Source organism: Cebus imitator, unplaced genomic scaffold (assembly GCF_001604975.1).
Source record: "Cebus imitator isolate Cc_AM_T3 unplaced genomic scaffold, Cebus_imitator-1.0 Scaffold341, whole genome shotgun sequence".
NCBI classification, from domain to species: domain Eukaryota; kingdom Metazoa; phylum Chordata; class Mammalia; order Primates; family Cebidae; genus Cebus; species Cebus imitator.
The window spans coordinates 1,349,051-1,364,522 of record NW_016107656.1 but is presented as its reverse complement, the minus strand read 5'-3'; the positions used below and the strand labels follow the sequence as shown (position 1 = coordinate 1,364,522).

Sequence of the window (15,472 nt, the reverse complement as noted above, 5' to 3'; positions counted from 1 at the left end):
TGAGCTTTGTTTTCTCTGAAAGCACAATGGTGATAATAATAGTACTAGAATAACTCTGTTGCTTAAATACGGCATGCTAAGAGCGTAGCTGCATTATCTTAGTTAATTCTGGTAACAGCTCTGTAAGATAGATTTGTTGTCATGCCTGTTTTCCAGGTGGAGGAACAGAAATATAGAGGGCTTAAATGATTTGTCCTCAGGGCTCCCAGCTGGTGTGTAGTTCTGTATTCAAGCTCTTACTATAATCAGTACTGCCTACCCCCTCCCACATATATGCAGAAAAGAATTTCGTAGTTGAAATCACAGTTGTGAAAGTGGCTTTTTCCTAGGGGAACGTTTGTCATTGTCGTGGCGCTACCGCCTCCTCAAGCTCCGGGCCTTCGGGATCGTCCAGTCACCATGGCATGGGCGGTCAGGCTCAGTTATTTCTGTTTTTAAGTTGCTTGTCTCGTGAAACATGATTTGATAACTGTCTTAAATTCATAGCTGCACACTCCTTTATAATAGGATTTTAATGCAGTGCCAATTGTTTTGAGCTCCAGAGCTCAAGTTGTGTGTGACACCTGGACTGTCTCACATATGCCATTCTGAAAGATCTCATCTTGCTAAGTTGTATTTGCTCACTTATTTGAGAAGTATAGTAAAAGAGGTTATAAAAATTGTTTTTAAAGTAACTCTCCTCACTTTGCTATAGCATATGTATATATATATTAAGGCAGAATTTCACTCTCGTCGCCCAGGCTGGAGTGCAGTGGCATGATCTTGGCTCACTGCAACGCCCACCTCCCAGGTTCAAGCAATTCTCCTGCCTCAACCTCCTGAGTAGCTGGGATTACAGGCATGCGCCACCATGCCCAGCTAATTTTTGTGGTTTCACCATGTTGGCCAGGCTGGTCTCAATCTCCTGACCTCGGATTATCCACCCGCCCTCGGCCTCTTGCCCCGCCTGCTGTTAGCATTTCAATTGTCTTTCTCTGTTTTTCAAAAACCAGAAACCTTGTTTCTGAACCTAAACTTTCAATATGTCAAAGGTCTGAATACAGAGACCCCCCTCAAAGGTCTCCGGGAAACCCCATAACGTTTATTAGGTGATAACACTGGATTAGCAACTTGAAGCCATTTTGAGCAAGACAAGCATGTGATTTTTAAAACTCTGTTTCAGGGCCAGGTGTGGTTGCGCACACCTGTAACCTCAGCATTTTGGGAGGCTGAGGGGGTAGATCGCTTGAGCTCAGGAGTTCGAGACCAGCCTGGCCAACATGGTAAAACTCCATCTCTACAAAAAGATGCAAAAATTAGGTGGGCTACATGCTTGTAGCCCCAGCTACCCAGGATGCTGAGGTAGAAGGATCGCTTGAGCCTGGGAGGTCAAGTCTGCCTGAGCCATGTTTGTACCACTGCACTGTAGCCTGGGCGACGGAGTGAGGTCCTGTTGTAACAAAAACAACAGCAAATATATATATATATGTATGTGTGTTTCAGGGTTTGACCCTGTTTCACTAAAATGTCTATAGTCTTATCATTTTCTCTTCCTAAAAAGGACATGCATGTTTTTGACTTACAGACTTGGGAAGGTAATTCAGAGGCCAAACTACAGACGATTTCTGTATAATCAAGCTGAAGAAACATTAAGTTTTGATGTTGGAGGGGGAAAGTGAAGATTCTTTCTGGAACAGAGTCCATTGTGCCTGTTGATTTGACTTAGATGAAAACCCAATGGACAGGGTCCTTACCTTCCTCTTGGTTTTGGGAAAGGTGTCTTTGGCTGATGCTTAGTTACCAATACTGGCATGAAGAAGGTACCCAAAGTGATCTCTGCTGCTTGGGCACAAGCTTTTCAACCAGGAACCTAGATGTATTATTTTAGTCATTTCCTTGTAAAAGGTCTGGCCAGCGTCTGGCCATGATTTCCACTTCAGTATTCCATTTCTTCTTGTTGCAGCTGAAGGAATATGAGGCCCAGCACCGGCAGTCGGCTGCTCTGGACCCTGCCGACTGGCCAGATGGTTCTTACCCAACATTTGATGGCTCATCAAACTGCAATGTAAGTTTACCATGACTTTCTTTGACATCTTGATCACCTGCGCCGACAAGGGACAGTCTTCACCATTTCAGCCTTTGGATTTCTTCTTCTTTTTTTTTTTTTGGTTTTTTTTTTTTTTTTGAGACAGAGTCTCACTCTATCGCCAGGTGCCAGGCTGGAGTGCAGTGGCACAATCTCAGCTCACTGCAACCTCCGCCTCCCGGATTCAAGCAATTCTCCTGCCTCAGCCTCCCGAGTAGCTGGGACTACAGGTGCACATCACCACGCCCAGCTAATTTTTGTATTTTCAGTAGAGACGGGGTTTCACCATGTTGGCCAGGATGGTCTCGATCTCTTGACCTCGTGATCCGCCCGCCTTGGCCTCCCAAAGTGCTGGGATTACAGCCTTGAGCCACCGCACCCAGCCTGGATTTCTTTTCATAGCTTCCAGCTCACAACTGGGTCTGCAAAGAGGTGTCTATGTAGGTTGCTTATTTTCTCTACCTGACAGAGACTCAGTTACAGTCAAAATAGTGTTATCATGCTGGAGTTTTGTTTTTTATTTATTTTACTGCCCTGAAGTATCATAACATGACATTTACCATATCAACTATTTTAAAGTGTTTGGTGATACTGATACTGTTAATGATATTGATCATTAAGTTCACATTGCTGTGCAACCAACATCATAATCCACTTCCAGAAGTTTTCACTATTTCAGACAGAAACTCTGTTCTGATTAAACAATAACTCGCCCTACGCCCCTGCCTCACCCACCTCCACTCGCACCCTGCCCCGGCAACTACCATCCTATTTTCTGTCCCTGTGAATTTGTCTACTCTCAGTAGCTCATATAAGTGGAATTATACAATATTTGTGTGTCTGGTTTATTTCACCTAGCATAATTCTTTCAAGGTTCATCCACTCTGCAGTGTGTATCAGAACTTCATTCCTTTTTATGGATGAATAATATTCCACTATATGTATATACCGTATTTGGTTTATCCACTCATCTGTTAATGGACACTTAGGTTGCTTCCAGCTTTTAGCCATTATGAACAATGCTGCTGTTAACACTAGTGTACAAGTTTCTCTGAGTCTCTGCTTTCAAATCTTTTGCATATACCTAGCACATACCTAGGGGCAGAATTTCTGGATCATATAATAATTCCATGTTTACCTTTTTGAGGAAATGCCATATTTTTTTTCACAGTAGCTGTATCATTTTATCTTCCTGCCAATAATGCACAAAGGTTCCAAATTCTTTACTTCGTCGTCAACACTTGTTATTGTCCTCTTTTTTGATAATAATTACCCTAATGGTTTGAAGTGGTATCTCGTCATGACTTTGCTTTGCATTTCCCTCGAGCATGTTTTGTATATTCACTGGCCATTCGTGTAACAGCTTTGTAGAAACGTCTGAGTCTTTTGCCTGGTCTTCAGTTCTATTGTTTCGCTGCTGTTGTTAGGTTGCAGGAGTTCTTTCTATTTTCTGGATATTAATTCCTTATCAGATATACAGTTTGTAAATATTTCCTCCTACTCTGTGGGTTGCCTTTTAATTCTCTTGATGGTGTCCTTAATGCACTTACTTTTAAATTTTCAAATCCAGTGTGGCTATTTGTTTTTTTGTTGCCTGTGCTTTTGGTGTCATATCAAAAAAATCATTGCCAAATCTAATATCATAAAGATGTTTCCCTCTGTTTTTTTTCTGAGGGTTTCATAGTTTTAGCCTTTGAGTTTAGGTTTTTGATCTCTTTTGAGTTAATGTATTTATATGATGAAATATATGGGTCCAACTTCATTTATTTGCATGTGAATATCCAGTTTTACCAGAACCATTTGTTAAAAAGAATATCCTTTCCTCATTTTATGGTCATGTCATATTTATTGAAAATTAATTGATCATATATGTGATGATGTATTTCCAGGCTATTTGATTCCATTGGACTATCTCTGTCATTTTGCTAATACCATGCTGTTTTGATTACCATAGCTTTATAGTAAGTTTTGAAATTAGGAAATATGACACCTTGAATTTTGTTCTTGATTTTTAAGATTGTTTTGCCTATTTAAAGTTTCCTTGTGATTCCACATTAATCTTAGTTTGAGTTTTTTATTTTTAAAAAAATATGTCTTTGAAATTTTGATAGGGATTACATTGAATCTTTAGAGTGATTTGGGTAATATTATTTTAACTATATGAAATCTTTCAGTCAATGAACGTTGGGTATATTTCCATTTATTTATGTCTTCTTTAATTTCAGCAGTGTTTTGCAGTTTTCAGTATACAAGTCTTGCTTCCTTAGTTAAGTTTATTTCTAAATATTCTTTCTGATGTTATTGTAAGTGACAATGTTTTCTTAATTTTTTTCAAATTGTTCATTGCTAGTGTATAAAAATGCAGTGGATTTTCATGCATTGATTTTCTATCCTGTCACTTTGCTGAATTTATTAGCTATATAGGCCGTGTGTGTGTGTGTGTCTGTGTGTGTGTGTCTGTGTGTGTGTGTCTGTGTGTGTGTGTCTGTGTGCGCCCGCATGTGTAGTCGTAGGGTTTTCTATATATAAGATCATGTCCTCAGGAGGCTGAGGTGGGAAGACTGCATGAGCCCAGAAGGCCAAGGCTGCAGTGAGCTGTGATCGTATCACTGCACTCCATTCTGTCTCCAAAAAAAAAAAAAAAAAAAAAAAAAAAACCAAGATCATGTCATCTGTCAAAAAAAAAGAGATGATTTAACTTTTTCATTTGCAATTTGCATACCTTGTATTATTCATACTGTTTTAGTGTGGCCAAAACAGTGCATCTTATTCTACAAGTTCCACTGGGATGATAGGAATTAAGGCTTCAGAATTTCATATAGACTTATTTTTTTTTCTTTTGAGATGGAGTCTTGCTCTGTCACGCAGACTGGAGTGCAGTGGCGTGATCTTGGCTCACCACATCCTCTGCCTCCTGGGTTCTAGTGATTCTCCTGCCTTAGCCTCTCGAGTAGCTAGGACTAAAGGCGTGCGCCCCCATGCCTGGTTAATTTTTGTATTTTTTAGTAGAGATGAGGTTTCACCATCTTGGCCAGGCTGTTCTCAAACTCCTGACCTCATGGTCTTCCTGCCTTGGCCTCCCAAAGTGTTGGGATTATAGGCATGAGCATGGCGCCCCGCCTCATGTAGACATTTTAAGGTGTCATCCTCACACTGTGTGGAGCAGAAACAGGAGGAATTACCTCTTTTCATGTATTATGTAGTTGTTGTGTTTTCTTTTTAGGTTATCTCATCCTTAAAATTTGGAAACAACTCCATCTCCGTCTTCAGCCTCTTGTCTTTTCCTATCTATGTTCCATACAACTAGTCATCTTTCTAAAACATCCCTCTTTTCTTGCAATTATGTTTTGAACAGCCTGATGGTTTTTCATTTCTGTAAGATAAATTCCAAACTTCTTGGCACACTTAAGATTCTATGTGATCTGGCTTTAATCAGTTTCTTAAATCTCATTTTCTATCTCCACACCCAATACCCTCTATGCCAGACATATTGAACCCCATATGCATCATGGAACAAACCTTGTACTTTTCGTTCTTCTGCACTTTAACTCACATAATTTTCTTTACCTAAAATGTTTTCCTTCAAATTTTTCCTGGTGAAAAATCTATGAGTTTTTCAAGGTGGAGTCCAACTGTCTTTTCGTCTGTGAAACTTTCCTTCCCACCCTCAAGCGTATTTATTGCTTCCTATTATGTGCTTTTGTTAAACTGGCTTTATAGATTAAATCTAAGCACGTATTTCAGCATTCTTGGAAGTAGTGATCTCCTTGGGCAAGAAAGACTGTATTCGTTGTCTCTCCAATGTCCAGCTCCTATAGAAATATTTCAAGAACATTGTATTCAAACATTCATTTTTTTGTTGTTGTTGTTGAGATGGAGTCTCATTCTGTCACCTGGGCTGGAATGCAGTGGCAGTATCTCAGCTCACTGCAACATCTGCCTCCTGAGTTCAAGCAATTCTCCTGCCTCAGTGTCCCGAGTAGCTGGAATTACAGACATGTGCTACCATGCCTGGCTGTTTTTTCTATTTTTAGTAGAGACGGGGTTTTGCCATGTTGGCCAGGCTGGTTTCGAAACCCTGACCTCAGGTGATTCACCCGCCTCGACCTCCCAAAGTGCTGTGATGACAGGCATGAACCACCGTGCCCAGCCTGAGCATTCATTCTTCCTGGTTGCTTTAAGAGCATGATTTATGTCTTGCAACTACAGATTCAGTTTTTACCTTTCTTTGCATCTGAACAACAAATGACGGTTTATCAGAAATAAATATAATCCTCCTATCATCTCCCTGATTTCCTGAGTCAAGCACCAGATTTCCATTGCAGCTAAAAATCAAAGGATTATGAATTTGAAAGCCCTGCCTGGTTTACTTTTGTGTGAAAGGGACTGAGACGTTACCATTTATAATAATAAATGTGTCATAGGCCAGCCAGCAGTGTGTTCTGGGATGATGAGGTAATCAATAGAGCCGTGTCCTCTGTTTTCAATGTGCTGTAATCCTCAAGTCCTAAAGTCTAACATAATATGAATGTAAATCATGAACCTAAAGGATCATGAGGAATAAATACAGTAACTCAGGACTGATTCAAACCCAACTTGGGGGAGAAAACAAAGAGCCAGTTGTCCCTACTGGGTCCCTTAGTGTAAGACCCACTGTATACCGCCCTGATTAATAGCATCCGAGTTGAGGGAGAGGTTAGAAGACTTTGACCATTCAGAGAAACAGGACTGTAGTAAAACCTCACACACTTAGACTTCAAAGAGAGAAGCTTGTTTTGTTTAGGAAAAAGTTAATGTAAGTTGGGTATTATCAAGCATTTAGAACAAGCTGCTAAGAAAGCATTATTAAGCATTGGCTTATGAGACCCCTTTCAGAGGGCCAGTCAGAACCATTACCTAGGTAGAAATTGTGAAAATGAAATGGCTTCTTCTTAGTACTTGGAACATTTCATTCTCTTCAGCATTTCTCTGTTCATTTGGGAGGCATTTATGGAGCCCTTGGAATATAGCAAGCATTGTGCTACATGTTTGGGTTATAAAAGTAAAGGAGAAAGAGACAGGCCCTGTTCTGGCAGTTAATGCTTTAGAGCAGAGGTTAAAATCACAGCCATGTGGCCGGGCACAGTGGCTCACGCCTGTAATTGCAGCCTCGGGAGGCCGAGGCTGGCGGATTACCTGAGGTCAGGAGTTTGAGACCAGCCTGGCCAACATGGTGAAACCCCATCGCTATAAAAATACACACACAAAAAAAATTAGCCAGACATGGTGGCATGCGCCTGTAGTCACAGCTACTTGGGAGGTTGAGGCAGGAGAATCATTGGAACCCAGGAGGCAGAGGTTGCAGTGAGCGGGATCGCAGGACTGCACTCCAGCCTGGGCAAGAGAACAAGACTTCATCTCGTAAAATATAAATAAATAAAATCACATTCGTGTGTGTGCACACAGCTTTGAGATGCCATGTACACATTTACATTACTCACTTCTTACCAAATTGTTTCTTCATAGATGTCTCGCAAATAAATTCAGCCTGTCTTAGTTAGACCTAGGGCCAGAAATGCCATATGCTGCTGCTTCTCAGAGCATAATTTTCCAGAAGTTCTGAAGAGTGACTTCTCTTTTGGCTGAGAGGCATAGGTGATGATAGGCTACTCAGCAGTGCATTTTTCTGAAGCAGTTCATTTACCCTTTGTATTTTGCTAGCTGACTCTCTGCCAACACCCATGCCCACCTCTGGTCTTGCTGTTCAGAACTACAACCCACCACCATCACCACTTAAATTTGCTTGAACTTGATCGTAATCCTAAGGTATATATACATATGACCCTTGCCACTTATTCAGGCTTTAGCCCGTTTTGCATTTTTATGAAGAGTCGGCCAGAAACCCCATCCAATATATTCATTCTCATTATTTTAGATTTGCCTCTATTGCAGAGCAGTTAATTTCAGAATTCAGCCACCACGGGGAATAGGTGCTTTGGATACTTTTTGTGCAAGGGCTGGGGTGTTTCTGTTTTCTATCCATTCCTTTCTAGAGTACGGAAATGTGAATAGCCCACTGGCTCCAGTCAGGAATGCCCAGGCCATGAAAGTTTTAGGGACCATAAGGCCTTTGTCACCAGACCTCAATGCCTATATTGATGCCTGTCATGCCTTAGGATTTCATTTGCATTGATTTCACAGGCTTCCCTACCCCCGTCGCTGAAATTAGATAATCGCGTGTTGCCTCATAATAAATCCATATGCACATTCCTAGTTTCCAAGAGTGTAAAGTACTAAAGATAGTTACCAGGGGAAGTGAAAAATAGCTTTCTCTTTGCCAGAGAAGAATCTGTTTTGTGCTGTTTTCCATTAATAATAAACTTCTGTAGGGAGTGCTAAAAGTTTTAAGAGATTTCGTTGAGAGCTTAGCTCAATTTCTTAGGAAATGTCTGCACATTTATTTTATTATTTTTCATTTTAATTTAGCTTGGTAAGTTTGTTTTTTCCTTTGCCTCCGGCGAGGGGGGGATGATTGTCAGAATTCTCATTTTATGCTATCAGCTTTGTGCATGAAGGTTCCGTTTACTTTCTAGTTTAGAAGATATTTGAAGAAATTATGATCTCTGTCGTACCGGATTTTCTAGTTTTTTACTAATATAAGTTTTAGTAAATTCTATTTTTAGAAAGAGTTTGTGATCTGTACCTGGTACTTGAACATTAATAAAAATGTTTGCAGTGAAAGATCTTTCCAAATGAAATGAAAGATCATTTGATTGTAATCTTACTTAAAATGTTTTAAAAATGTGTAAAAAGTAAGAAGAAAAATGAAAGCAACAACCATGATGACAAAGCACAAGATAGGCGAGAGTCATCTTTACCGCTCAGTTGCTTCACTTCATACAAAAATATGTTCCAGGAAAAGTTGGAATTGCATTTCTGTAGCTGGAGCTCATCACCAGGATGAAGCATCTCTAGGGACATGCTATTGTGAAGTGACTAAAGCAAGTCATCATTTCATCATTGATCACTTTTGCATTTAGGGAGTTTTAGAGTTGGGAAATATTTGTGTAAAGAATGTTATAACTGTGGCCTTGTAACACCAGCTTACCTCCATGTGTGCACCTCTTTATAGCCCTCCATTCGATCATAGGGCCGTTTTTGTCACTAACTTGGTTTGAGGTACAGAGAGCCATGTGATTGAACTGTGTCCAAAACTTTGGGCCACAGAGACAGAGCGCCATGGAGCTATTTTCAGTGTTTCCTTGATTGAGGACTTCCAGGTTCTCAACTAAAATATCCACAGATTATAAGATCTTTCAGTTGGCACCTTTTAAATCTTTTTGAGACTTTCTAAAATTGTAAACCATAAACATGTCCCTCTCCAATGGCCAGGTTTTACTTAGAGTTTTCAATGTTCTTTCACCCGCCTCAATAACAGACATTGTTTTCAAGCCAGAGGATTCAGGTTTGAGGTTTTAGAAGGAAAGGTTGTCACAGCCCTAGTCGAAATAGAACATTCTGAAAGATAATTTATTAAGAACAATTCTGGTGTGTCAGAAGGCAGAGTACCTGCAGAAGTCACTTTTAAGTGGTTCTTATGGTAAATGGCTTAATTTCCATTATGACAAACGAAAAGGCTAACAGTGTAATCCCTTTATACAGAGTATGGTGGAAGAACAGTGCACATGCTCCTAAGGTGCCCTGAGCAGCTGTGATTCACTGCTTTCTGGAGCAGTGTGACAGCGTCCTTCTGCTTTTATAACCACTGTCCTCTTTTTTAGAATCTGCTATTCTGAGCTCAGCTTGAAATTTTAAAGATTGACTATTCTTGCTGTGTTTATTTTGAATTTTTTTTTTAAAGCTAGAGTAACGTTTAGACACTATCAATAGGTTAAGGTTTACCAGAAGTTTTATTTTTATGTTTCAAAGGTGTTAACATATAAACCAATATCATTAGTTTCATCATATGGAAAAGCCTGACTACAAAGAAGATTTCTTTAATGGCAGCATATGATGAATTTACAAAATCTTCTTCCACCTATAAATATTCCCAGCAATCGGCCGGGCGCAGTGGATCACGCCTGTAGTCCCAGCACTTTGGGAGGCTGAGGTGGGTGGATCATGAAGTCAAGAGATCCAGACCATCCTGGCCAACATGTTGAAGCCCCGTTGCTACTAAAATACAAAAATTATCCAGGTGTGGTGGCGTGCACCTCTAGTCCCAGCTACTTGGGAGGCTGAGGCAGGAGAATTGCTTAAACCTGGGAGGTGGAGGTTAGTGAGCCAAGATTGCACCACTGCACTCCAGCCTGGTGACAGAATGAGATTCCATCTCAAAAAATAAAAATAAATAAATATTCCCAGCAATCTCAAAAATGTGTGTGATTTTTATAGTTTTGCTGACTTGGATGGCAGTGAATATTTATTGGATGCATAAATTGTGTGAAGAGTGACACATGCCGTAGTACTTGAGTTGACATTACAGGTGCAGTGAAACCATCCCCAAGAAAATGATGGATTTTATTTCTGCTGGCTTTCTTTTCTTGTAATTACTTATTTATTGATTTATTTTTTGATAATGAGTCTCGCTCTGTCACCCAGGCTGGAGTGCAGTGGTATGATCTCAGCTCACTGCAACCTCCACCTCCTGGGTTCAAGCAATTCTCCTGCCTCAGCCTCTGGAGTAGCTGGGATTACAGGCACCCGCCACCATGCCTGGCTAATTTTTTTTTTTTTTTTAAAGAGACAGGGTTTTGCCATTTTGGCCAGGCTGGTCTCAAACTCCTGACCTCAGGCGATCTGCCTGCCTCAACCTCCCAAAGTGCTGGGATTACAGGCGCGAAGTTTTTTTTTTTTTTGTTAAGGAAGTTTAAGAGAGGAAAGATTCCAAGTATAAAAATAACTTTCTTTCTGAATAAGCATTTTGCTTTTTAATGGTATTTACTTTTGTTTTTCCCACTGCTTCTCTTTTCCTAAGGGATCGTTTCATAACTCTAAGTGTGTGGGTTTAAATTTAAAAGGGTCCTAATTGGCAAGATGCTTTTTGGTTTACAGCTGGAAAATGGGTCTGCTTGTTGAAGCTCCAATGGTTTCTTAGCTGGGCTTACACATAAAGTGCTTGGTTATGTTCTTCAGTTCTTTATTTCTCACAGAAGAAGAGTTTACTTGTTTGACTTGTAATATGACCAAGAGAAAGAAGAAACAAGGCATAGCAATAATTTATCAGAAGGTATTTATGCCCCGTATCCTTGGGACAGGTATCAGCAATTCTGTATACCGTGCATGCAGGATTACCTGTGTGGATGAAGGCTTTTCAAAAATCTTTCTACATGTAACTATGTTAAAATTAACTTTTAATGGCTGGGTGTGATGGCCCATGCCTGTAATCCCAGTGCTTTGACATGCCGAGGCAGGATGATCACTTGGGGGCCAGGAGTTCAAGACCAGCTTGGGCTCTATGAAAAATAAAAAAGTTATCTGGGCATGGTGGCACATGTCTGTAGTCCCAGCTACTCAAGAGGCTGACTTGGCCTTGATCCCAAGAGGCTGAGTCTGCAGCAAGCTATGATAAGACCACTGCACTCCAGCCTAGATGACAGAGCGAGACCCTGTCTCAAAAAAAAAAAAAAAAGGAAAAATTTTTTTAAAAAAGTAAAATAATGCATACTGATCTTACTCTTTTAATGTGTTTGAGACCTTCATATGATTATTCTGATTTTTATGGATAATTCTTATAAATTTTCATTTTATTTGGCTGGTAGGAGATTATAGGAGGAAATACTATTCCGTATTTTAATAAAACCATGATTCTGAAACTGATGATAGTAAAATAGGAACACATTAAAATTCTTATTAAAAGAATCAAAGTAACAATTCCTTTAATCTGCAGCTTAGGGTGGGACTAAAGGAAAAATCAAACCACTGGAAAAATAGACAAAGTAAGATGTTTTGAGAAATACTCATTTTCTTCCAACTGGCTATAAGCTGCCCAGGCGCCATTGCTTAGTTGGCTTCTTGTCACTTCTTCTCTTCTGCCCTCCCATTCCCAGTCTTCTACCTGGGACGGGGCCAAAGTTTCAGACATATATTGGTTGAGTCCCTTCATATCCCCATGTTCCCACAAAGTTACACAAGAAGGAAGCTGTTGCCTCTACTAGTCCCTGGAAACCAGGCTTTCCCCCAGCGTGGGCAGGAGAGGAGACTGGTTAAGCTCAGACTTGAGTCAGACCTTGGGCTCAGATCCAAATCTGCCACCTATTTGCTCTGCATCTGTGGCCAGGCTCTTCAGCTCTTTGTTACTTAATGTGAAGATCTTCTGCCCTTCCCGTCAACTGCCATTCTTAAAATACTTGACTTCCCATAAAAGTGCTATTTTTGCACATGCCATTAACATGGTAGTAATGGCTTGTGTTCATGTAATCAGCGGATAGGCTAGAATTGTCAGAACAAGCTTAATGTAAAAGTGCATGTTTACTTGGTTACACTCTTACCAAACACATAACCAATTTGTTTTCTATTTTAGAAGGTATTATTGCATAAGTGGTTTGAGGGTGGGTCTGGTATTAGTAAGCATGTTTGAACTTAGAAGTACTGTCTGTGAAGAGTAAGTGGTTAATTGCACTGAAATAATCTAGGGCCTGACAGCACTGATGACGTGGCCTTATGGAGTGTGTGGGTGTGTGTTCCATACCTGTTATCTTGGAGGGCATACTCATGGTAGGCCCATCTGGCTTTTTGACTTTGGGAACTAACCAGGTACATCTTTATAGTTACTGATTTCTACAGCTGCAGGAAGTTGAGGGTGCTTGCTGCCTGGAGGCCTTCCTCAACATATCAAGGGCTGGCCAGGCATGGTGGCTCATACCTGTAATCCCAGCATTTTGGGAAGCCAAGGTGGGCAGATTGTCTGAGCTCAGGAGTTCTTGAGCAGCCTGGGCAACATGGTGAAACCGCATCTCTACCCCCAGAAAAAAACAAACAAAAATGAAATAAATTTGGCTGGGCATGGTAGTATGCACCTGTAGTCCTGCTACTTGGGGGGCTGAGGCGGGAAGATCGCCTGGACGAGGCTGCAGTGAGATGTGTTCATGCTATTGCACTCTAGCCTGGGTGACAGAGCAAGTCCTTGTCTTAAAAAAAAAGAAAGAAAAAGAAAAACATCAAGGGCCACATTAATAAAACAAATAATGACAAAATATCCAGGTACTACATAATCTGAGGGTACCTATTTTTAAAAAGCGGCTTGTGGATACAATTTGGTCAGTTGTTTCTTTCATTTGGTTGAAGCTTGTGGAACTGAAGATACTTGACAGCTTTTGATCTATAAAAGTGGTAATTTCTTTTGTCCAACCTAATATGTAAATACCAAAGAGGCGATGCCACATTTCCCCTGCTAGCCGAATATATTTCAGTACAGATATTTGTAATCTAATTTGGTTTAAAGACTGGCATTTCAATTTTCAGTACCAGTTTCTTATTTTGCTCTTGGGAACAACCCTGGGGAAGGTGGAGGTAAGAGGATTTCCATTACTTGTTCAATATTATTGATTCATGACATGTCACTTCCTTTTTAAATCATTTGCCCTAGTGCCAGTTCTTATTTAATGGATGGGTTGGGGAGATACCCAGGCCCTATTGTTGTTCATAAGTAGAAGCTAGACTGTGGGCCATCTCCAAACTAAGCTGGCTTATTAAAATCATAGGTTGCCCATCACTTGTTTTGAGTCTATTTGAATGTTCTCATAATTACCCGCTGTATCAAAATTCTTAGAACAATAGTCAGTCATCAGAAAAATCATTTGGAAAGCAATATTTTAACATAACCGAATTTTTCTACAGTACAATTTCTATAAAAATATCCTTTTTTTCTCCTCTCTATCCGATTCATCTCCCTCTTTGTGCCACGGCACAACTCCTAGCTTTCCAGCGCCCACTCTACTATTTATTATTAGTATTATGCTAGTAGTATTGCACAATTAGTTTCTAAAAGGATGCAAATCACTTCCTACACTGTGCATTTGACCCAGAGTATAGGTTGAAAGAATGCCACCTTGATCATTCTTTCATTTATTTATGTGAAAACATTTATTGGGTGCCCATTGTGTGCCATTCCTTCTATACAAGGAGCTTGGGTTTGAGAAAAGGAGCCAGACTAATGAATGGCATGACTGTGAACTTCATTGAGATTTTCCTGCCTATTGTGGTAGGGGCACACAGAAAGTTCAGCAAGCCCCAGCAAGGAGGATCTGGGAAACCTTCCCAGATAAGGTGGTTGACACTGAGGAAGAGTTTTCCAGAAGGAGAAATGTGTGGCAGGAGAGGGAGCAGCAAAGTCAAAGGTGTAGATGAAGAGCTGGGTAAATCTGAGAACTTGAGTAATATGAGAAAATTGGGTCAAGTAATCTGAAGCATTTCTCTCTATCAGTATTTTGACTTCTAGGGTATAGATTCTATTCTTTGTTTATTTTTATTTATAAATTGGTTCTGTAATAGGTCGTTTCCTTATTTCTGCAGATTTTAAATTTATATCATTTATGTTTTCCATCTTGTCTTTGAAGTCTCATTTAACAAAATTAGTGTTCTTATTAAATTATTTTATAGAGGAAAGCAACTATTAGGAATTTCTTCCTGTTCCTTGAGTTATATTTTCTCCTAATGAAGTGATGAGCTCAAAAGATTGGCTTTTTGTTTTTATCTATGCTTCTTCTTTTCCCCCCTCCTTGCCATAGTTCGTTTGTGTAGTTGTCATGCATTTTTTTCCCACCTTGTTCCCATTTGAGTGGCTCTGATCACATTCTCTGTTTGTGCTGATATTGAAGATGTTTGGACTTGTTTACCATGCTATCTGACAATAGTTGTTTGTTTGTTTGTTTCTCTCCTTTCAAGATACAGCTGAAGGCTTTATTTTGTGGTCCATTTATGTTTGTTGTTGCTACAACCTGGCCATGGTATGTGATGAAATGTGGTCTTCATTGAGATACCTGGAGTCTGCCTTTTCTCTGCTCAAACTGTGTTAAATGTGCTGTATCATATTTATACCAGCTGGTTCATAGCTGGGGTAATGGATGGAATATAGCCAGTCTGCCTTTAATTCATTTTTTGAATTTTAGAGGCTATCTTTCAATCAAGAACAGCCTCACCTGACTTACTGTCTTTTCACTCACTGCTCTTCTGTAGCCATTTCCACTGATCTTAGATCAGAAAAAGATAAAGAGGTCACACAGCTTCCTTCCAGATTTGGGGTTACATGAAAGGACTGTCTGGATTTTTGCCAGCCTAGCTTTTGTAGAAGTTGTGAGCCTTTTCCAGTGGGCTTCAGAAATTTGTTTCTTAACTTGGTCATGGAGTTTAGTACATTAGATTACATAGCTTTCCTTGTTTGGTTGCTCTCGGTGCAATATTTTTGCTAGTTTTTTTTTTTTTTTTTTT

At 40.0% G+C, this 15,472-nt stretch overlaps 1 protein-coding gene across 7 annotated transcripts in view; it reads left to right on the top strand.

Moving 5' to 3' along the window:
- Positions 1-15,472, top strand: part of SASH1 (SAM and SH3 domain containing 1) — a 1,041,684-nt gene that overhangs the window by 974,743 nt on the left and 51,469 nt on the right. For all 7 annotated transcript variants that reach the window (XM_037730362.1, XM_037730366.1, XM_017505762.2 and 4 more), the window contains exon 8: positions 1,943-2,044. In XM_037730362.1, coding sequence (XP_037586290.1) covers positions 1,943-2,044 — 102 coding nt within the window. The remainder of the gene's footprint in view (positions 1-1,942; positions 2,045-15,472) is intronic.